The sequence below is a fragment of the Monodon monoceros genome, unplaced genomic scaffold (genome assembly GCF_005190385.1).
Source record: "Monodon monoceros isolate NGI ecotype Baffin Bay Population unplaced genomic scaffold, NGI_Narwhal_1 Super_Scaffold_6, whole genome shotgun sequence".
NCBI classification, from domain to species: domain Eukaryota; kingdom Metazoa; phylum Chordata; class Mammalia; order Artiodactyla; family Monodontidae; genus Monodon; species Monodon monoceros.
The window spans coordinates 20112490-20135846 of NW_021703783.1; the positions used below are offsets into that span (position 1 = coordinate 20112490).

Below are 23357 nucleotides of genomic sequence, written 5' to 3' on the forward strand. Positions count from 1 at the left end.
TTTGCAACCTGTGGATATTAAGGCAAACTTTGACTGCCTGGCGATCCTGTTGGCCTCTTACTTAGAGAACCTTTTCCCCTCTTTCTCAGGACCACAGTACAGACACAAACACAACCTATTTAGAACAGACAATACTGTTTTCAAACGATTCCTAAAGTTTTACATTTCTCATGCTGTGGTAACATATAAGCAACAGGCTTATATGAAATTTCACGGTATTCAACACGCTGAGACTGTCTTCAGCCTAAGAAAAAGAAAATACTAGGAAAAAGAAAACTCCTCTCAAAATAAAGTTTCTATTGCATCTGTTTTGTCTTGTAATGTATTCCAAAGAATATGGCTATGTTATGGATATGTCTATATAGATATATTTCAAGTCATTATTTTTGTAAACAGAGATAACTGAGTGGTAACCATTTATATTATCTGAGCACAAAGTTGTATTGCTACCACACATTTTAAAACTTACTCAGATGGCTAGATTCTAAAGCCTCCTCTACTTGGACTTGGCATTAAGTGCCAAGGGTAGGAGTTTATCCCCGAAAAGAACTCTAGCCCTGATACTGATCTGAAAATTTGGATTCCTCTGCAAAGCTCTTTGGCAATTAACCAAAAATACTTCATCATCTGAACAGTGTTTATCCTTTCACAATTTCTTTCACTATTTCATGCCAAAATAATAAAGAGTGTGTGTGTGTGTGTGTGTGAGAGTGAGAGAGAGAGAGAGAGAGAGAGAGAGAGGAAAAGTGCTGGGGTACAGCTCAAAATGTTCACCTATTTTGGGGCGTATTCAGCGGTAGGTAAAGTTTTGGGTTTATTTTCATTGTAATTCATGTAGTTCGTCCATCTGTAGATGAATATGTTTCCCTAAACAGTGAATATTATTATTATTTTAAACATCTTAGTTGGAGTACAACCGCCCCACAATGGTGTGTTAGTTTCTGCTCTACAACAAAGTGAATCAACTATACATACACATACATCCCCATATCTCCTCCCTCCCGCGTCTCCCTCCCACCCTCCCCATTCCAACCCTCTAGGTGGTCACAAAGCACCAAGCTGATCTCCCTGTGCTATACGGCCGCTTCCCACTATCTCTATCTATCTTACATTTGGTAGTGTATATATGTCCATGTCACTCTCTCACATTGTCCCAGCTCACCCTTCCCCTTCCCCGTGTGCTCAAGTCCATTCTCTACATCTGCGTCTTTATTCCTGTCCTGCCCCCTAGGTTCTTCAGAACCAAGTGAATATTATTTAACAATGATCATTACTCGGATGTTTTATGAAATAATCCTCACTGCTCCTGTAAGATGATTATAAGCAGAGTGCTGCCGCCATATTGCAGAGGCAACAATGAAGTAGCAAATTTCTGGGACCATGAGATAAAGCTCACTGCTAAGGCTGCTGAAGCCTAAATGATCAATCTTATACCTTTCATTCAGAAACTTAGGAAAACAAAATGCTCCAAACCCACATTCTTTCTTTGTAATCCCTGAATAGTCTTGCCTGAGTATTACCACTTAGGTAGTTAATGATTTGTACCAACAGAGGTAGGTCATTCTTCCCCTTCCTATACTGTTCTAGAGAGACTGATAGCCCTTGAGCAGGAAGATAGTGGAGGCTTGTGCTAGAACACTCCATGGTGATGTCACTGACAAGAAATCTACCACACTGAGCATTTATTTCTCTTTTTCTTGCAAGAGCGAAAGGTTATACACTTTCTGAGAGTTCGCTTCACAAAAACAAGCAATACTTAAATGCACCGTATTTTTGACCACCCAGAGAGGAAGTGTTCTTACAGAAGAGCTCAGAGGGGATATTGTTGTTGATGAAGTGTCAATGAATCAGATATGTAGGTGAAATTCTTCTGAAGCTACACAATCTTCAAATATAAGGAAGACTATTTGAGCTGAAATATGTTTTGGATTAGGAAACCTCTCCTCATTCGAGGGAAATAATTGGAAACACCTGAGGCTCACATGCCATTTCTTTTATGTGTTTCTATCGCAAATCTTTGAGGGAAGGAGGTTGGGAGGGATGCCTGCACGGGTGAGGTCGCTTATTGGCTTTAGTTTCCAGAGCCCTTTGGGTTGTACATTTATACTCCCAACTTGAACATGATAATCAGAAATGGAGGCAGCTGGAAGAGATTATGAACCATGAAACGTTAACTTCGATTGTACACTCTCGGATGCTCTTATTGTCTCCTCAGATACCGTGACTACACAGTTTCTATGGTAACTATGAAAAAGAAGAGCCTACACAATTTAGCCAATGTGTGATTCAAAGATCATACATAATGGTTCAAAGTGGCATAAGGTGTTATTGAGAGTTGTCTGAAAAGGTAGAAGTCTACTCCTAAGTGTCCAAAGACTAAAGAAATAATGTGATCAGTGTGGCTTGGTGACTAGAAAATATTTGTGCTTCATCATTATGCATGGGTTAAACGTGAATCCTTTTTATCTCCAACCAAAAAGCATATGACAAATGATTTTGTCAAGAAATATAACTCTTCTCAGATGCTTTAGACTGGCATATGGCTTTTCTTCCATCTTGGAAATACTCATCTGATTTTACTAGAGTTTTGTTTATTTACCATTTTCACTATTTTTAGGTGCATTCACAGTCCTGTGCACTATTTCCAGAACTTCTTCATCGTCCTGCACAGAGACCCTGCGCCCCTTCAACAACTGCCCACTCTCCTCTTGCTCACGCCTGGTAAAAGCTATTGTACTTTCCACTTCTATGAATTTGCCTATTCTAAGTACCTCAGAAAAATGGAACCCGGATATTTGTCCTTTTGTGTCTGGCTTATTTCACTTAGCATAATATTTTCAAGGTTTACCCATGTTGTAGCACATATTAGCATTTTATTTTTTTACTGGATGAATAACATTCTATTGTGAGCATATACCCTATTTAAAAAATCCATTCATCTGCTGATGGACACTTGGGTTGTTTCCACCTTTTGTCTCTTATGAATAATGCTGCTATTAATATTGTTATACGTATATGTTTGAGTTCCTTGGCGCATGACTTTTTCAAAATAAAGTATTTTTAGCCCTTGATATTTGGATATAGTAAAACAAAACTCAATGATCACCACTAATGATCATTTTTTGGGTTATTTTACGTTGATTTTTTTAAACAGAGTATATCGGGGGAAGGTCCTCACTTTGCTTGCTCTGTCTCACCTTCCAAGACGTATATGCCCCATCTTCCTGCATATGTTATATAACTAAACAGAAATTAAATTAAATGAAGCTGGGCTACCAGGTATAGACAGGATTTGTTCTCAGAAACTGAAGCAATCATACCTTCTGCCTATAAAGAGGGTCAACATTAAAAATGAGCAAGTTCATTCGTTTTTCAGCTTCTATACTCTTGATGGGTATAGAATAAGATCTCCAAAGACTAAGAAGTGAGAATTGTATATAAAAAAAAAAGTAGCTCTATCAGATTACTTAATTAAAACACTCTTGGCATTTCCTATCTGTGGGATTTTGTACCTAGTATCACGAGGTGGAAGACATTACTTTGGCATTTGAGTTGCATGTAGGCAGGTTTAAAAAACCCCAACTAGTTACTCCATAGAAACTTCATCTATTACTTCCAGCCATTAAGAAGCTGGATTAACGCATGCTTTGGGGAGACAGATTCCAAGTGTAGAGAATCAGACCACAAGATTCAGAATTCCTGAAACACGTGCTTTTGGAAAATGCATCTGCAGAAACGGCAGAAGTTGTCGACCTAACAGCTGGGCAGGGTATAAAAGACTGAAATTAGTGACTGGGAAACTTCATGTGCATAAAATGAAAACAGTGATGGTTTTGCTTTTGACCAATGTTTTTCTTCATGACAGCCTAGAAAACAAATGTTTTAACTTGTCCACAAACTCTCTCTCCTGCTTTAAGAAATGGTTACAGGAAAGTTCTGAGGAATTATCTTTTCTAAAAGAAACCGTGTTCTCACTTGCTGCTGGTTTCCTCTCCTGTGTGGAAGGCAGGCTGCGTCATGTCAGGCATCCTTGTGTTGTTCTCTAGGCTTGGATATTATTGTCCTGAACAAAAGATAAAATGGCAATGCATGATGAAATATAATACAAACTGGAAGTAGGTTGAAATTGTCATACCAATATAAAGTAGAGATGATTAGTCTTTCCTTCTCATTAATCTTAAATTAAGACCAGGAAATGGCAGATCTAGATCATACTCATGGATGGGAGACGATAACAGGAGGGAGGAAATTATTCGCTGATGCCTCACCTTTTGCCAGGGTGAAAGGATTATTCATTTTGGTCTCCTTCTAACTCAACTCTGTAACTTGTGTGCTTTGTTCAGGTGACAGTTCTTAGGCTGATTTGTGACGTGCAGGGTTTTTTGACTCCTAAGCAGTGTAGCTATTTCACTAACTGGTCATGGATACTATTTACTTCTGGTCTTAAATACGAAGATCAAAATGATTCTGAGACAACCAGCTTAATGACTTGTTTCTAAATGTTCACACCCTTCATTTCCTTCTTGGTACTTAAGTAGTACCTAATTATCTTTGCCATTAAATATCTAAGATGTGCCCCAGATTTAAAATATACCAGGTAACATGCACACAAATGTAATAAGGAAGAGGTTTTGTTTCTCTGTTTGCAATTGCTTGAGTCTTCTCTAGGAGACTTAGCAGGAGACTCCTCAGCCTGAGATGTTTATGTTCTACCCTCCTCCGTGGAAATGGAGCTGGACATATCTGCATGGGCATGTAGTTTCCTTTAAACTATGGAATACCTCTGACCCAGCATGGTGAAAAGTCTAGACTGCAGGTCTTTTTATTCCTCCCGTACGGCCTAGCCATGGTACAGTAAGGTGAGGCTGGGAAGACAGATAACAGGGTAGCTGACAGACTTTGAAGGAAAGAAGTTATAGGAAACAAATATTCATGAAATTTCAACTGACTGAAGAATTTTGGAGATAGACCACTTTGAGGGCAGAGAGGAGAAAGATATTAGTACATATATGGAAGGAATATATAACAAAATACAGTTAGAAAACACCGACATCAGAAAATTTAATCATTAGACTTTCAAAACTCCTTTAGCAAGGTTTCATATTAAAAGTATTAAATATTAGTCCTCCTTTCTATGCTGTTAAATACTGACTCTTAAAACTCACTATTTATGAGTTAAATACTCACTCATAAAAACTGTCCCCAGGAGGAGAAATTGTTATGGAAGGTTCTTGTCAGCGTCCTAAGGAAGTTTCAGTGAAGGGCTAGAAGGACACCCCATGTTTGAGTTGTCCAGTTTGGTCCATTTAGAACAATAAGTATTGTGTGAACACATATCAGTTCATGGAAGGACGCTATCACTGGTACTTTATTAGGAGTCCTAATACAATACACGAGGGTATCTCGTAACTGTAAGAACTTTTGCCAATTGTGAACTCAATATCCCATGCTTGCAATTTTGGTGCTGTCTTCCCAGGTCCTAATCAACTGCATACTCTTGAGGACAGTGCTGGTGATATGTAACAAGTCCCACTTCTGCCCCTGATCCTTCTTCCCTCTTTATTCTCTATCCTAGATTGTCATGTCTCCTAGCGATCTGAGAGTTCATGTGGCAGGTGGGACATGATGTGGCCTTGCTAGAGTTCTCTTCTCTAACCTGTGGAAAGTTCTGTTTCTGCAGCATTCTGTGGCATTACCCATCTGCACTGCCCATTAGTCAGGCAGCAGAACTCTCACACATTCCTCGCAAAGAACTAAGCAAAGAGAGCTTTTGAGAGCTGTGACTCCAAGTGCAATGGCATGGAGTTATTCAATTGTAGCCTAGACATGTGATTAGCAGTTAAAGAATCTAGAGATTGAACTTTAATTTTCTGTGTTTGTACCAATAATTGACACTCTTAACTTAGCAATTTTGGAAATAGGACTTGAATCTTTTTTGGTGTATGGAGAAGTCTTAAGATTCTCACGGTAGCCAACTCCTTTTTTGTAGCTCAAGACAATCTTTATTTATTTATTTATGGTTGCATTGGGTCTTCATTGCTGCAAGCGGGCTTTCTCCAATTGCAGCGAGCGGGGGCTGCTCTTCATTGTGCGAGCTTCTTATTGTGGTGCCTTGTCTTGTTGTGGAGCGCGGGCTCTAGGTGCATGGGCTTCACTAGTTGTGGCAAGTGGGCTCAGTAGTTGTGGCACGTGGGCTCTAGAGTGCAGGCTCAGTAGTTGTGGTGCACAGGCTTAGCCGCTGTGCGGCATGTGGGATCTTCCCGGACCAGGGCTCGAACCCATGCCCCCTGCATTGGCAGGAGGATTTTTAACCACTGCACCACCAGGGAAGTCCCAATCAAGACAATCTTAATGCTTGATTAGCAGAGTGATGTGGAAGAGCGTTGGCATTAGGCTAAGATTCTAGTCTTCACTTTGCCAGTTCCTATCTAAGTGACTTTAGGAAAGTCACTGAATCTCACCGAGCTGAAGTTTCTTCAGCCATAAAAGGGAGATAATATCAGCCCTACCTACCTCATAGGTTCAAACAAGATAATGTGAAAACCGTGAAATCATGTACAAATGTGTAACAATACGAGTCACCAAGGAATGGTCGTGAATATCATTGAGAACTGAATAATGACTTTGTCTCTAAACAGTTTTCCATGAATAGATATACCAGACTCAGGAGCTGACTGTAATACAGAAATTATTCACTGACAAATGAAGTAAAACTTTGCTCCTAGTAAAGACCTCAGAAATATTCTGAGAGCACACTGATGGTCCATCCTAAAGATGTCACCAGATGGGGATGGAGGCTCAGAGAAGACAACAGTAAGGCATCCAAGGAACCTAGAACTTTTCAAAACAGAGTGGGTAAAAAAAAAAAAAATCAGAACTACCAAAGAATCTCCCACAGAGAGGTTCAGTGAACAAATCTGTGACCATGGTAGTTAAGCAGAATAATGACTGAGGAAGACCAACAGAGGCTAAAAACTTTTGCCAAAATTATGTTATTCAATATCCCATGAGAGGATTCAGAACATTTTTTTCCAACCAAAACCAACAACAACAAAAAATCCTTGATTTTGTATATAATAAAACTCAACTGCACATTCAGTATTCAGTATAATTCCCTTCTGGCTACAGAAGTGAAGGGTAATTGAATTGTAGAAGGGCTGGTTGCTAATGTCTATGGCAGATTTCAGATCCCATCCTTTGCATTTCAATGACATGCTGCTTAGGGCTCTGCCAACTGGAAGAAATGGATCTTGGTATAGATAAAACTCTTAAGACTTCTGGGAGCAGAGGTTATGTCAGTGGAGGCCAAGGCTGGATTCTTCAGCTTTTTGCAATTAAAAAATCTTTAGTTTAATTTTGACCCTGTGGTTGATTACTAGGTGAATTTTGGTAACTTGTCTCTACAGACTTCTGTTTCTTTCGCTCTAAAATGAAGTGGCTGTAATAAACCCCTTTACAGTCCCAATGTTCTACGAGAAGTGTCTGAGAAGAAAGGTTCTCGGAAGAATAGGAAGAGGTAGCCATCACATGTTTAAGAGTTTGGAAGCTCAAGGATAATGAGGCTATAGAAATGGAGAGAGTGGGCTTGTAAAAAAGTAGGTAACCTTCAGAAAAATAGATGTTGATTAGGAAAAACCTAGGAAGAGACAAGCTGAAAGAAATTGAACAGCTGAGCAATCAGAGAAAACTGGAAAGGTTGGTACACAGATGTGGGTAGCTAGTGGGACCATGCAAGGCCAGCAGGCTGTGTAGAGAAGTAAAGTCACTTCTGCCAGCAGAGTTTAGAATACTAAGAAGTTGGTGATCGGGTGGCTGTGACTTTATTCTTAAATCAAGGAGTGAATCTAAAGCTTAGTCAGAAAAAAAAAGAGCAAGGAGACATATAAGTAGATTAGTCATGGACTAGGGCAACAAAGGATGTCAACTAGAGAAGAGCACTGACCAAAAGGATTCCTTGACCAAAAAACACCTTGTCATCAGCACTTTGGGGAAGAGTTAAACACAACCACTTACAAAACAGAAAGCCATTGAAATCTTCCTCAGTTACTTAGATGTTATCAGCACGAAAAAGATGAGGCAATGCAAGAAGTGACTGATTAAATGATGCAAAGTCATTTATCAACTGAGTAGCTGAGGCCAGAGTTCTTAATCTTCCCTTTCATCGCCATTTAAAAGACACACAACTAGAGAGCTTCTGCAGTCTCTTTAACCAGAATAACTTCTGTTATGCTATTAATAATCTGTTGCTCATAGGAATTAAAATGTACTGGTACAGTTGTAAAATTGATTTTTTAGTATTTGAACTGACTCTGGATTTCAGTCACTCTTACTTGTCCATCAACAAGGATAGGATGAGGATAGAGGGCAAAAAGTAAAGATGGGATATTTCTTTGTTTCCCATTCTTAAAAAGTTTGTCATACAACAGAGACGACAAAAACTGATGGTTCCAAAAGCAACATAAATATTTAACAGAAAACTAACCACTACAGGATATATGAGAACAATCCATGTTCTGATGGCTCTTAAAGATGTAGCTACAAATTATTTTAGTCATTAGTTTTCTGCAAAGAAGGCAAATTTGCAATATCTTTATATACTTACCTTTAAAAGTTGAATTGACTGCCTACTGCTTCTGTAACTCAGACGTCCTGTTTTTCCTTGATCTCTGCAAACCCAAAAAGGAGGGTGGGGGGCGGTTAGGGGGATGGGCAGGATCCAGTCCTATATGCCAAGCACTGATTTTTCGCATTGAAACAAACCATGGAATAAACTAACAACAAAAGGATTATCTTTCATTTGAAGAAGAAATCTAAGGTTTAAGGACAGTATATAATGGTAACTTGAACTAAAGGGTTTAAATACCACTTGAAAAGTATTATTTGATTATTAAGTCCAAGTTTTCAATGAGTCATTTTAAAAGGAAACATAAATTTCAAGATATAATTAATTAAAACTTTGAGAGAAGAAATATCTGGAAGATATATTTTTTAAAACTGAAGTTGCAGAATAATTTTACCAGCCTGTAAAATTCCTCAAATGCTTTCTACAATTCCAGCAGCCGCAATGATGAAGTAGCTAGTGAAGGGAGGTACAGGAATAAGGCTTCATCCGGAGGGATATACAAGATGTGTGGAAAGAAGCAGACACCGCCTAGCCGGCCAATTTAGGCGGCTCTACTCTGGTGATGAATGAGGTGACTGATTCATCACCAGGGTAGAGTGGTGGCTTCCCTCACTTCCATATATTTAGACAGGGATTGAAAGTCACTTTGTTGAAATATAATTCTACATTAAAAAAAAAAAGTGTATCACACTGAAATAGTGCTGGATGGATGACCCCAAGTACAAATTACTTCCAACCCAGCGATGAGATGTTATTTTATTCTTGTAAAATATGAAAGGAAAGAAAAATAATATTCTAGGTACAGACAACAATGAGCTCCTCTGGAAAAAACCACTACAGGAAAGCTCTTCAATTATACCCAACCCTTTCTTCTTCTCTGTGAGCTCAAAAGAAGAACTATCAAGTGAAATTGCTAGTATTTGATTACAAAGAAACAATATCCAGAAGCTGGATGTGAAAATGTGATTGGCAAGGAAGAGTAACAAAAATGCAGGGTGTTTCTAGTTAACACAGTGTTTCTCTCAGCCACTAATAGGGTTCTAAATCCAATGAATCAGGATGCTGTTTGGCACATCACAGGGTAAACTTTCTGAATAGTGAGTTATGGACCTGGAATATAAACAGGCTTCTAAGATATTTTCCTTACATAGGCAGTGGTTTAGATAGAACAATCTGGTCATCACTTCTCATCTTCTGGAGCAATTTGTTGGCCTGAAACAGATTAAATATTTTATGTGTGTCCTTCCAGACTGACTAGCCTGAGGATGAAGGTTTTGAATTGCACCCTGAAAGTGAGTTCTTCAGCAAAGTACTATATTTTAGAGCTAAAAACACTTATAGAAAATTCCCATCTATAATTTCTTTAAGTTTAATGATGGGATTATCACTGGTAGTGGTGTTTGTTTCCATTTCAGAGTGTGATGGTAATTTCTTGGGGTTATTTGAGCCCCAAATATTTAACACTTAGTAACTTTAATCTGAATACTTTGACTTCCTAAAATAGTATTTTTTTTACTTATGTGAAGAAATGGATCATTAACGACATATTTCCATAAATGAGATTATAATCTTTCATAACTTTAAAATACTTTTGTTTTGTAATGTTGAAATGTTTTGAAATAAAAGACCTAGTCATGAAGTTACACAATCATTCTGTCATTAAGACTAATATCTTGTCAATGCAACAGGATAGAAAGCCCAGAGATAAACCCACACACATATGGTCACCTTATCTTTGAAAAAGGAGGCAAGAATATACAGTGGAGAAAACACAGCCTCTTCAGTAAGTGGTGCTGGGAAAACTGGACAGGTACATGTAAAAGTATGAGATTAGATCACTCCCTAACACCATACACAAAAATAAGCTCAAAATGGATTAAAGACCTAAATGTAAGTCCAGACACTATAAAACTCTTAGAGGAAAACATAGGCAGAACACTCTATGACATAAATCACACCAAGATCCTTTTTGACCCAACTCCTAGAGAAATGGAAATAAAAATAAACAAATGGGACCTAATGAAACTTCAAAGCTTTTGCACAGCAAAGGAAACCATAAACAAGACCAAAAGCCAACCCTCAGAATGGGAGAAAATATTTGCAAATGAAGCAACTGACAAAGGATTAATCTCCAAGATTTACAAGCAGCTCATGTAGCTCAATAACAACAAAAAAACCCAATCCAAAAATGGGCAGAAGACCTAAACAGACATTTCTCCAAAGAAGATATACAGATTGCCAACAAACACATGAAAGAATGCTCAACTTCATTAATCATTAGAGAAATGCAAATCAAAACTACAATGAGATATAATCTCACACCAGTCAGAATGGCCATCATCAAAAAATCTACAAACAATAAATGCTGGAGAGGGTGTGGAGAAAAGGGAACACTCTTGCACTGCTGGTGGGAATGTGAATTGGTACAGCCATTATGGAGAACAGTATGGAGGTTCCTTCAAAAACAGAACTACCATATGACCCAGCAATCCCACTATTGGGCATATACCCTGAGAAAACCATAATTCAAAAAAAGTCATGTACCAAAATGTTCATTGCAGCTTATTTACAATAGCCAGGACATGGAAGCAACCTAAGTGTCCATCATCGGATGAATAGATAAAGAAGATGTGGCACATATATACAATGGAATATTACTCAGCCATAAAAGGAAACGAAATTGAGATATTTGTAGGGAGGTTGATGGACCTAGAGTCTGTCATGTAGAGTGAAGTAAGTCAGAAAGAGAAAAACAAATACCGTATGCTAACACATATATATGGAATCTAAGAAAAAGAAAAAAGGTCATGAAGAACCTAGGGGTAAGACGGGAATAAAGACACAGACCTACTGGAGAATGGACTTGAGGATATGGGGAGGGGGAAGGGTAAGCTGTGACAAAGTGAGAGAGTGTCATGGACATATATACACTACCAAACATAAAATAGATAGCTAGTGGGAAGCAGCCTCATAGCACAGGGAGATCAGCTTGGTGGTTTGTGACCACCTAGAGGGGTGGGATAGGGAGGGTGGGAGGGAGGGAGACGCAAGAGGGAAGAGATATGGGAACATATGTATATGTATAGCTGATTCACTTTGTTATAAAGCAGAAACTAACACAGCATTGTAAAGCAATTATACTCCAATAAAGATGTTAAAAAAAAAACAAAAAACAAAAAAGTTAAGCTTATAACAAAATATTTAAAAAAAAAGACTAATATCTTGGAATTCTTTATAGCGTCATTAAAGAAACCTTTATTTCAGCTCTAAGAAGAGACATATAAATGGTTCTCACTTGTCTTTTTTTTTTCGCGGTACGCGGGCCTCTCACTGCTGTGGCCTCTCCCGTTGCGGAGCGCAGGCTCAGCGGCCATGGCTCACGGGCCCAGCCGTTCCGCGGCATGTGGGATCTTCCCGGACCCCGGCATGAACACGTGTCCCCTGCATCGGCAGGCGGACTCTCAACCACTGCGCCACCACGGAAGCCCTCACTTGTCTATTTTTTAAAAGAAACTCCTACAGAAGTATTGTGATATTGCAATCGGAATTTTCTGAAATCAAGCAACAGAAGAGAAAAATCATTACTTTTAAATACATGATTTAATATGATTTTCCTTTATAAAAGAGTTCCTACTTTTTTGATGTTATTATTTTATAATAAAAAATGAACTGAAACCCTTGGCATTTTGTAGTGTTCTTACAAGTAATTATTTTCTATTTAGTGTGATTGTAAGAGGTCCAAGTATTTGGCCTTCTATATTCCAGAGGATAGTCAGGTATTTTGTTTTAAAATTTCTATATATCAATTCATACAATTTCTAGTTATATTGTTGACTAATACTGCCATATGTGTATATATATATACATATATATATATACGTACATATATATATATATATATATATATATATACATACATACACACACATATATTAACTGAAAATCTGGCCAGTCATATAAGTGACCTTCGACGTTCCAAATTCTTAATCTGCGAAATGTAAACAATGCAATACAGGTCTAAACACGAGTAAACAGAACAGATACTAATATGAAGAATGCATAAAGAAAATTTCAAACTTGTATTTGCTTTGTTACCATCATGGATTGGAAGTATATATATATTTTTTTAATTTTTATTTATTTTATTTATTTATTTTTGGCTGTTTTGGGTCTTCATTGCTGCGTGAGGGCTTCTCCCTAGTTGCGGTGAACGGGGCTACTCTTCATTGTGGTGCGCGGGCTTCTCATCGCGGTGGCTTCTCTTGTTACAGAGCACAGGCTCTTGGTGCGCGGGCTTCAGTAGTTGTGGTGTGTGGGCTCAGAAGCTGTGGCTCACTGGCTCCAGAGCGCAGGCTCAGTAGTTGTGTCGCACGGGCTTAGTTGCTCTGCGGCATGTGGGATCTTCCTGGACCAGGGCTCGAAACCGTGTCCCCTGCAGTGGCAGGCGGATGCTCAACCACTGTGCCACCAGCGAAGCTCTGGAAGTATATTCTTATGGGAAAAAAATACTTTGATCCCAGAACAGATAGACTGGATCTATTGAAATGCAGTGAGTCAGACCCACAGTTTAACTAAAGTAAAATTCCATTAATGTGATCTTACTATAGAGCTTACACTGATGAGATTTTTTTTTTTTTTTTTTGCGGTACGCGGGCCTCTCACTGTTGTGACCTCTCCCGTTGCGGAGCACAGGCTCCGGACGCGCAGGCTCAGCGGCCATGGCTCACGGGCCCAACCGCTCCGCGGCATATGGGATCTTCCCGGACAGGGGCACGAACCCGTGTCCCCTGCATCGGCAGGCGGACTCTCAACCACTGCGCCACCAGGGAAGCCCCTGATGAGATTTTAACTGTTCCATTCCTGTATACTGTTATCTATGTTCAAGTTTCATTTGTTTTCTAACAGATTGACTTTTAAAGTGTGGCTCTGCAACCCTCAGAAACTAAGGAACATTATTGTTATTATTACTATAATAACATTTTTATGGAAGACGGTAGCAGCTGTCGAGTCCACAATTAAAATGAATGCCACTGCAGTGTGTAACATGGATGACAGATGATAGGCAAGCATATTAGTGTGCAAATACAGTGCCTTAAACAGGGCACACCCCCACACTGTTAGCTTAAAGCAATGTCTGTAGGATAATCTCTGCCGGCTAGTTTCTGCCATTTGATTCGAGTTACAGAAGGAATCTGACAAAGTTGTCCACAGTCTGTCAGCTATTTTCAGCAAGAAGAAAGCGCATGCTTGGACTGGGAACAATGGCGGCAGAATAATGCAAACACATCTGCTTTGTTAAAGGGTCCATAGCCTTTCCAAGTGGGACTCTGTTATGCTGTGGTCAGTGCCTTGCCTCTGTGCTCTAATACAGCGGTCCCCAACCTTTTTGCCACCAGGGACCAGTTTCGTGGAAGACAATTTTTCCACGGACGGCGGGGGGTGGGGTGGGGGGATGGTGTCAGGATGATTCAAGCGCATTACATTTATTGTGCACTTTATTTCTATTCTTATTACACTGTAATATATAGTGAAATAATTATACAACTCACATCATGCAGAATCAGTGGGAGCCCTGAGCTTGTTTTCTTGCAACTAGATGGTCCCATCTGGGGGGGATGAGAGACAGTGACACCCAAGTGTGTTACTTACGTTCAGTCTACTCCGTGATCTCGCTTTGGTCACCGTCACTGCAGAAAACCCTGCTTCACAAAGATAGGATGTTGGAAATGGAAGCAGACTCCTCATGCTTTTGCGGCAATCTCAGGATATTCCGGCTTGACTTTAATCCAGAACGTATGGAGATTTGAAGTTGTCTCACACATACTTTTAAGGCCACCGTCATTTGCAGTCTCAAGCAGTTGATCCTCTTCTAGCATGGACAAAGTCGATTATTCACAAATGGGTCGCAGATCCATTCCTTCCCAATTCAGGGGTCTTCTGTGCTTAAGAAGTAACGCTCAAACTCTTCTGAAAGCTGAGACAGGTGATCATGCCCCAGCTGGGAGAAAGAAGGCCCTGGCTCAGTCTCTTTCAAAATCTCTGTTAATGTTTGAAACATGTCAAAAATCCCAATGTTCACTTGTCGCCCCCATAATTCCAGTTTGGCTATGAAGGCAGCCACTTTATCTGCCGACCTGAACACAGTTGTCATTCTCCCCTGAGATGACAGATTGAGTTCGTTGAGCAGGTTGAATACGTCACACAAGTAAGCAAGTTTTACGACCCATTCTGTGTCACTGAAATGTGCTGCCAGTGGTGACGGTTTTTCTAAAAGAAATCTCTGGAGCGGCTTTCATAACTCAGAAACTCTGGCCAGTGATCTACCTTTAGAAAGCCATCTCACTTCTGTGTATCAGACAAGACGTGTGTGCTCTGCACCCATCTCCTCACAGAGCTGCGTGAACAGATGTGGGTTAAGGGCATGTACTTTAATGTGGTTGATAATTTTAATCACATCCTGCAAAACACTGTTAAGTTCAGGTGACATTTTTCAGCTAGCCAGCATTTCTCTACGGATGACACAGTGCATAGACTCACATTCAGAAGCGACCTCTTTGACCTGAGTAGTGAAACCAGAAAGCCATTCAGTCACGGCAGCACCTCCGTCTGTGCATAAACCGACACAAAGTGACCAATTCAGTTTTCCTGATATGTAATCAATCATTCAAAGACCTGAATAGTTCTGCAGCTGTGGTGCTGGCTGGCAACAAAAGTGCACATAACGTATCCTCATGCACATCCTCCTGAAAAATATATCGCACAAAAACAAGCATTGTTGCCTTGTCAACATCAGTAGACTCGTCAACCTGGATTGAGTACCACAGTGACTCATTAATCCGCTCTAACAATTGTGCCTCAGTATCCTCTGCTATTTCATCAATTCGTCTAATTATGGTGCTAGCCTCTCCTAAAAGTTCATGACAAATGTCCTTAGCAGCAGGCAGGATCAACTCTTCACCAATACTAAGGGCTTCTCAGCTTTAGCAATGCGGTTAGCCACTAAGAATGATCCTCTCAGTGCAGACTCATTTGAGGAAGTTGTGGCCTTCAATAATTGCTTCTGTTCTTCGTGTTCATGTTTTTTTCTTTTGAGAAACTCCAAAGGCTTGTCTTTTAATGCAGGGTGCTTGGTCTCTATGTGGCGAAGCGTTTCATGGCTTCGTTGGATAGCGGGTCACCACATATTACACAAAATGGGCTTGGAGAATGTGAAACACCTGTTGCAATGAACCTGTATTTAAATAGGACTCTTGGTATTTTCTTTTAAATACAGCTTTCATTTTGTTGGCAGTCTTAGAGTCTTCTGCTGTCTCATCATTGGGTCTTTCCCCCTTTTCAAAGAAGCTCTCCAGCAACATTTGTGTTTTACTCATTTTGGCTAGGGTTAGCTTGTGGGCTTACCAAAACTGTGACTGAGAGAAGTGCACAGTGTGGGAAAGAGGCACGGATGGAAGAGGTAAATAAAATAATGGGTGGGCCATGCACGGACTAAAATACGTGTCAGATTCTGACTGAAAGCCTGCCACCAGATGCAGCTTAACTGTCACCTGCCACTCACTGATAGGGTTCTGATATGAGTCTGCAAGCAGTTGATTTATTGTGGTCTCTGTGCAGTCAGACCTCTCTGCTAATGATAACCTGTATTTGCAGCCGCTCCCCAGCGCTAGCATCACCGCCTCAGCTCCACGTCAGATCATCGGGCATTAGATTCTCATAAGGAGCGCACAACCTAGATCCCTCTCACGCGCACTTCACAGTAGGGTTCTTCCCCTTGAGAATCTAATGGCACAGCTGATCTGACAGGAGGCGGAGCTCAGGCGGTAATACGAGCGATGGGGAGTGGCTGTAAATACAGATGAAGCTTCGCTTGCTCGCCTGCCGCTCACCTCCTGCTGTGTGGCCCAGTTCCTAACAGGCCACAGACCAGTACCAGTCCATGGCCCAGGGGTTGAGGACTCCTGCTCTAATATCTCCAAGTGCATACTACATTCTATCAAAAGTGTCTTTCTTGTTTGTTTGTTTTTTAATTTTTATTGTGGAAGATTCCATACATACAGAAAATATGAAGGAATAATACAACCACATCTGTATACCTGTCACCCAGATTCACTAATTAATATTTTGGCACATTTGTATTATCTATCTATGCTTATACCACACCAAACCTTTAGGAATCAAATAAAGATTTCTGAATGGATCTATGAACAACGAATATAACCTCAATAAAATTAACACACCTAAGGAAAGCACAGTGATTTGTCAATATCTAACATTCATTCTATATTTAAATTTACCTAATTGTCTTAAAAATGTCCTTTCTAGCTGAGATTTTTGTTTTCTTTTTGATCAGTAGTCTGTTAAGTGAAACTAAATGGTAGTGATCCCATGTGGGCCGTCTCGTTTAGACTTAACGATGGCTGACACAAGATGGTTTCTCTCTCTCTTAGTCTGGAGATGTGCCAGTACAGGGCATTTAGGATGGCTTTTCTATCCTCAACACATAGCTTCATCCCTGACTTGAAAGATGGCAGCTCCACCCTGTAATCATGGCACAGAGGTGACACAGAGGAGCACACTGTCCAAGGGCATGATCCAGATGCTGTGTACACAATTTCTGTCCACATTCTGTCATACAGAATGTAGACACATGGTTCCGCCTAGATACAGAGACTAAGAAAAACAGGCTTTATTCTTGGTGGCCATGAGTTTAGGTTTCCCTGGACCTATGGGTCTTGTGTCTAAAGGAACAATGGTTTAGGGGCAGTAATTAGCCATCTCTGCCATGAGATGTTCCTGGAAATGACTGCGCTCTGATGAACTATAATAAGACGAACACATTGCAATATATTGATATGATTAGACATATTTCAGAAAATTAAGACTATTTTTCTCCTACACTAAATAAGCCTCATATTATTCACATTTATTTTGAGCTCATCAGTCTATTTTTTTAGATTTTCTTTCTCCTTCCTTGTCAGGGTATAAGTTGTCAGTGCTCATTACTGTAACTATGCTTTCTTCCCTTTCTAATTTTCCTTTTCTTTGTCATCAAGTTTCTAAAAATAAACTTTTATAAGTATAACATACATGCAGAAAAGTTCACAAGTCATAACTGCACAGCACGATGAAAACAGTGATTCATGTAAACACCACTCAGATCAAGAAATGGAACATTGTTAGTATTCTAGAAGCAGTTTTGTGTAACCTTCAAGTACTAGTCCTTTCTTTCTTCCAGAGATAACACTATTCTGACCTTTGACACCATGGCATAGTTTTGTATGTTTTTGAATTTTATATAAACGGAATCGTATAATATATGTTCCTTTCGGTATGGCATCTTTTGTTCAGTATCATGCTCATATGATTCAGTGGTGTTATTGCATGTAACAGTAGTTAGTATTCATTGCTTATGGGATTGTATTAATATATCATAATTTATCCATGTTATTGTTGATGAACAATTGGATTGCTTCTACATTTTGGCTAATACAAATAGAGTTGCTATGATTATTGTATTTGTCATTTGGTCCACATGTGTATGTATTTGTTAGGCATATATAATTCCTGGGAATAAAACTGATGAATTATGGAATATTTGTAAATTCATTTTTCTTGCCTTATTGCACTCGGACTTCTGGTACAATGCTGAACAGAAGTAATCATAAAGAGAATTCTTGCCTTGAGCTGAATCTCAAGGGGAAAACTTCAATTACTTCACCATTTAGTATGATAGTTTGCATTAGGATTTTTGTAGATATAAAGGAAATTCTTTATAATCCTAATTTTCTAAGGTTTTCTCCTCAGGGGTGGGTATTGAATTTTATCAAATGATTTTTCTATATCTATTGAGATGGTTATAATTTTCTTCTTTATTCTGTTAACTAATTAATTTTCAAAGCTTGAACCAACTTTGCATTTTTGAAATACATCCACTTTGTTTATGATATATTATCCCCAAATAACCCATGTCTCAAAGAAGGTCACATTGAAAATTAGAATATATTTTGAACTGAATGATGATGAAAGTATGAAATATATGTCAGAAACACAACATTCGTATACTATTCTTTCAGTGTTTATCCCAGATTCCAGCATGCATACTTGATTTACTAAAGTCTAATATAAATTGTTACTTTTATAACTTATTGGACAAATCATGGGATTTAGAGTACTTTAACTCCATTTACTCCCCTCCCAATTAATTTTTGTGCTATTGCTCTTGTTATTATAGGTTAATTTTGTCCCTCCTAAATGTATGTTGAAGTCCTAACCCCTTGAGGTTGTGAATTGGAAACTGGGTCTTTGTAGATGAAATTGTTAAGATGATGTCATACTAGATTAGAGTGTGCCTTAATCCAATGACTCGTGTCCTTAAAAGAAGAAGGAAGTATGGACACAGACACACAGATCATGTGAAGATGGAGGCAGAGGTTAGAGTGATGTATCTACAAGACAAGAAATACCAAGGAATGCCAGCAACCAACAGAAGGTAAGAAGAGGCAAGCAAGGATAATCCCCTAAAACCTTCAGAGAGAGAGTGTTTGGCCCTGGTGACAACTTGATTTGACTTCTAGTCTCCAGAACTGTGAGAGAATAGATTTGTTGTTTTAAGCCACCGAGTTTATGGTACTTTGTTATGGTAGCCCTGTGAAACTAATACAGTTGTCATGTATTTAGATTCTCTCTATATTTTAAACCCTATGAGGCAATATTAGTATTGTTTTGTGTAGTGAATATTCATTTATGTTGATCCATGTTTTGACTCTGCATTTTTTTTCACTTCTTCCAACATCTCTGTGCATCCTTCTAAGACCATTTTCTTTCTAGTTGAAGTATTTCCTTAATGTGGGTTTGCTGTTGACGAATTCTCTCAGCTTTTGTTTGCCTGAGAATGTCTTTATTTCACCTCATTTTTTGAAGTTGATTTTTGCTTGGTATAGAACTCTAGGATAGTTCTTTTTAGTACATTAGCACACTGAAGATTTCATTACATTGTCTTCTGACTTCCATTATTTGGTTTTCTGAAGTTTTATTATAATATATGGGTGTAGTTTCCTTTGGATTTGTGCTGCTTAGAATTTATTTTTCTTGTTTCTGTGGCTTGATGCCTTTCATCAATTTTTGAGATTTTTGTCATTATTTCTTTAAATATTACTTCTGCCCCAGTCTTGCTCTCCTGTCCTTTTGGGACTCAAATTATAACTCTACAAGACCAACTTGTCCCCAGTCTCTTTTTCTAACCTGCTTTGTTCTTCTTTATCTTCTTCTTACTTTTCTATTCTTTCCTTCCTTCCTTCTTTCCTCCTAGATTTTGGAATATTTTCCACTCCACTTCATTTTCAACACTGCTTCCAAAATTCTCTTTAAAAATGCAGATATAACTCTATAAGATGCCTGTTTAAAAACCTTCAGTGTCTCCTATTCTGTCTGTCCTTCATCAAACATGTATTAAACTATTATGTGTCATGCGCTGTATTTAGTGCCATTTATGTAAATTAAAAATACATCAATTATACTATACATGTTTTATGAATTAATATATATGTAATTAAAGTGTGATAATGAGGACCAGAATGACTTATTCCTATTTCATATCAGAACTCAAAAGAAGATCAAAGGGGATTTCAAATTTATGGGAGTTTTGGTAATGTGAAGCAATATGACAAAATGTTAGCATGCATTAATCTTTAAATATAAGTACATGGGTGCTTTTAACGTTATCCTCTATACTTTCTGTATTTTAACATGTTTAAAAAACAAAATGTGCTTGGTATAAAGTAAGCATGAGATGTGTAGATGTTTCTTTAAAATTATCTTAATTGTTAGTCTCTAAGCTCTTCTATAATATATTTGAGAGGCGCAGTTAAAAACAAGGCAGCTATTCCCAGTAGAAGAGTCACATGCAACTGAGATTCTTTCTTCTGTGACTCAGCAAACTAGCCTATTTATCACTGTAGAGGGGAAGAAGCAGGATTGAAGAAATTTTGAGTAAAATTGGTGAATTTTTGTTTTATCTCTTTTTTTCTTTGTCAATTATTGAGGAGTGTGCTACTGATAGCAAATAGCCCAATGGTAAGCAAATTAAAAAGAGACTGGCTAATTAGCAGACAAGGTAACTTTCGCTTGAAGAATCCTGTTACATATTTTTTCAAGGAAATGAACTGTTGATTCAGGGACTGCTGTTACCCAATCAATGATCAACAAGTCATTCATAACATCTGTCTCTTTGTGGCCATCTTTCTCAATTGAAATCAAAGAAAAACTCTTAAAATTCTGATGTATATCTGTTAATACTGAAAATTTAATGAATAGAAAATTTAAAAAGTATGTAATGATGAACAGAGACCCTGAAGGTATCAAAGCAACTCCCTTTTAAAATTATCATTACAGGGCTTCCCTGGTGGCGCAGTGGTTGAGAGTCCGCCTGCTGATGCAGGGGACATGGGTTCGTGCCCCAGTCCGGGAGGATCCCACATGCCGCGGAGTGGCTGGGCCTGTGCACCATGGCCGCTGAGCCTGCACGTCCGGAGCCTGTGCTCCGCAACGGGAGAGGCCAAAACAGTGAGAGGCCCGCGTACCGCAAAAATAAATAAATAAATAAATAAAATTATCATTACATAATATACAAATACAGGACTTCCCTGGTGGTGCAGTGGTTAAGAATCCGCCTGCCAATGCAGGGGACATGGGTTCAAGCCCTGGTCCGGGAAGATCCCACTTGCTGTGGAGCAACTAACCCCGTGTGCCACAGCTACTGAGCCTGTGCTCTAGAGCCTGTGAGCCACAACTACTGAAGCCCGTGTGCCTAGAGCCCGTGCTCCGCAACAGGAGAAGCCACCGCAATGAGAAACTCGTGCACCACAACGAAGAGTAGCCCCTGCTTGCCGCAACTAGAAAAAGCCCACACGCAGCAATGAAGACCCAACGCAGCCAAAAATAAATAAATAAAAAAATATACAAATACAGTGAAATTTATGTTGAATAGGAAAAATTACTGAATAATCAAGGTGAGTTGCCACCACTATAGAAAGGTGCAACAAGAAAATTTGAAGTTAAATTTCTCTGGAAAACAAGTTGTTCAAAATAAGTAAAACAGTGAAGGCTATCATTAATTGGCAAAAAACATGAATGTACTTCTTGGAAATCTCAAATCTAACTCATAAAGTACTAAATATGTGTGTCTATAAAATATATATATGTATATTAAATGTATATGTGTATATAAAACATTGCTGAAAGAGCTCTTTAAATATCAGACACAAGTCTCTTAATATCAGACACAAGTCTCTTACTTTACAGATGAAGAAACTCAGGCACAAAGATATAGGATAATTTTATGCAATGGAATACATTCAGGAATTTACAGAATTTCCATCATTCCACTTCTAAAAGGTATTATTTTGGAGGGTGCTGTTTCCCAACATGTGTTAGCATACTAACATGGTGGTTCTTATACTGTGTGTACAGAATCCTGTGATTCCAGAGAGGTGTCTCAAAGGTCACAGGGAAGGAGGAAAGAAGAAGATGGGTGTAGTGGGTAGTGGGAATCACTCTTCATCTTGGACGGGTCTCCTTTTATCCATTTCATATACTGGGATTCTGCAAAGATTTCATTTAAAAAAGCATCCCTGGCCTCCCTGGTGGCGTAGTGGTTGAGAGTCTGCCTGCCGATGCAGGGGACACGGGTTCGTGCCCCAGTCCGGGAGGATCCCACATGCCGTGGAGCGGCTGGGCCCGCGAGCCATGGCCGCTGAGCCTGCGCGTCCGGAGCCTGTGCTCCGCAACAGGAGAGGCCACAACAGCGAGAGGCCCGCGTACCACACACACAAAAAAAAACAAAATAAATAAAATAAAAAAGCATCCCTCTGCTAAGTATAGGCTTGTAAATCATTATAACCTCACCAGGATACAGCTGCTCCATGAAAGTCTTTCTCCACAGCTTAGAATCTGCACTGTGTCTAATCAGTTCTTCTTAATCATTTGGCAGCGTCTGGTGAACCTCATGGACTTTCTTGCCAGAAAGCATCATATAGGCATACATTTTTTTCTCCAAGTTTAGCCAGATTCATGGACTTCCTGAAGTCCATTAACAGATCCTGGGCTAATAACACCAAGTCTAAAAGCTTTATTTAGAGGATTTAAATAAGAAATTTCTGGGTGAAATAGAGTAAGAATTTGGGAATAATATTAGAGTGTGTTTGCAAAAGATGGATATTTTTTAGCACAGCTTAACTTATCGGACCAATTTATCCTGCCGAATGAAAAGCAAATTATACTTTTGACCAAACTTCAAGAAGCCTATGTACTCTTTTTTTTTTTTGCGGTTTGCGGGCCTCTCACTGTTGTGGCCTCTCCCGTTGCGGAGCACAGGCTCCGGACACGCAGGTCCAGCGGCCATGGCTCACGGTCCCAGCCGCTCCGCGGCATGTGGGATCCTCCCGGACCGGGTTCGTGCCCCCTGCATGGGCAGGCAGACTCTTAACCACTGCGCCACCAGGGAAGCCCAAGCCTATGTACTCTTGCTGGCCATGCTGTTCTTTGGATTCGTTGATGCACTCAGATACTGTGCTAGAGCAAATAAGTGAACAGCTCACGGTACTTGCTTTAGAGGCCATCTGTTCTTGAGGATATGAATACTTTTTAATACTTAGAGACTTTTACAACTTAACCACCTTTCCACCAGTTCTACACACACACACACACACACACACACACACACACACACACACACACA

The 23357-nt window shown here is 39.4% G+C and overlaps 1 protein-coding gene across 11 annotated transcripts in view; it reads right to left on the reverse strand.

The window, feature by feature from the left end:
* Positions 1–1194: 1194 nt before the first annotated feature.
* Positions 1195–23357, reverse strand: part of LMNTD1 (lamin tail domain containing 1) — a 465704-nt gene continuing 443541 nt past the window's right edge. For 10 of the 11 annotated variants that reach the window (XM_029206166.1, XM_029206167.1, XM_029206158.1 and 7 more), the window contains 2 exons: positions 8603–8666; positions 1195–4063 (listed from right to left, as the gene is read on the reverse strand). In XM_029206166.1, coding sequence (XP_029061999.1) covers positions 4043–4063; positions 8603–8666 — 85 coding nt within the window. In that variant the 3' untranslated portion in view covers positions 1195–4042. Of the gene's footprint in view, positions 4064–8602; positions 8667–11778; positions 12175–23357 lie in introns of those variants that run through there. The other variant, XM_029206165.1, reaches the window with a different exon arrangement.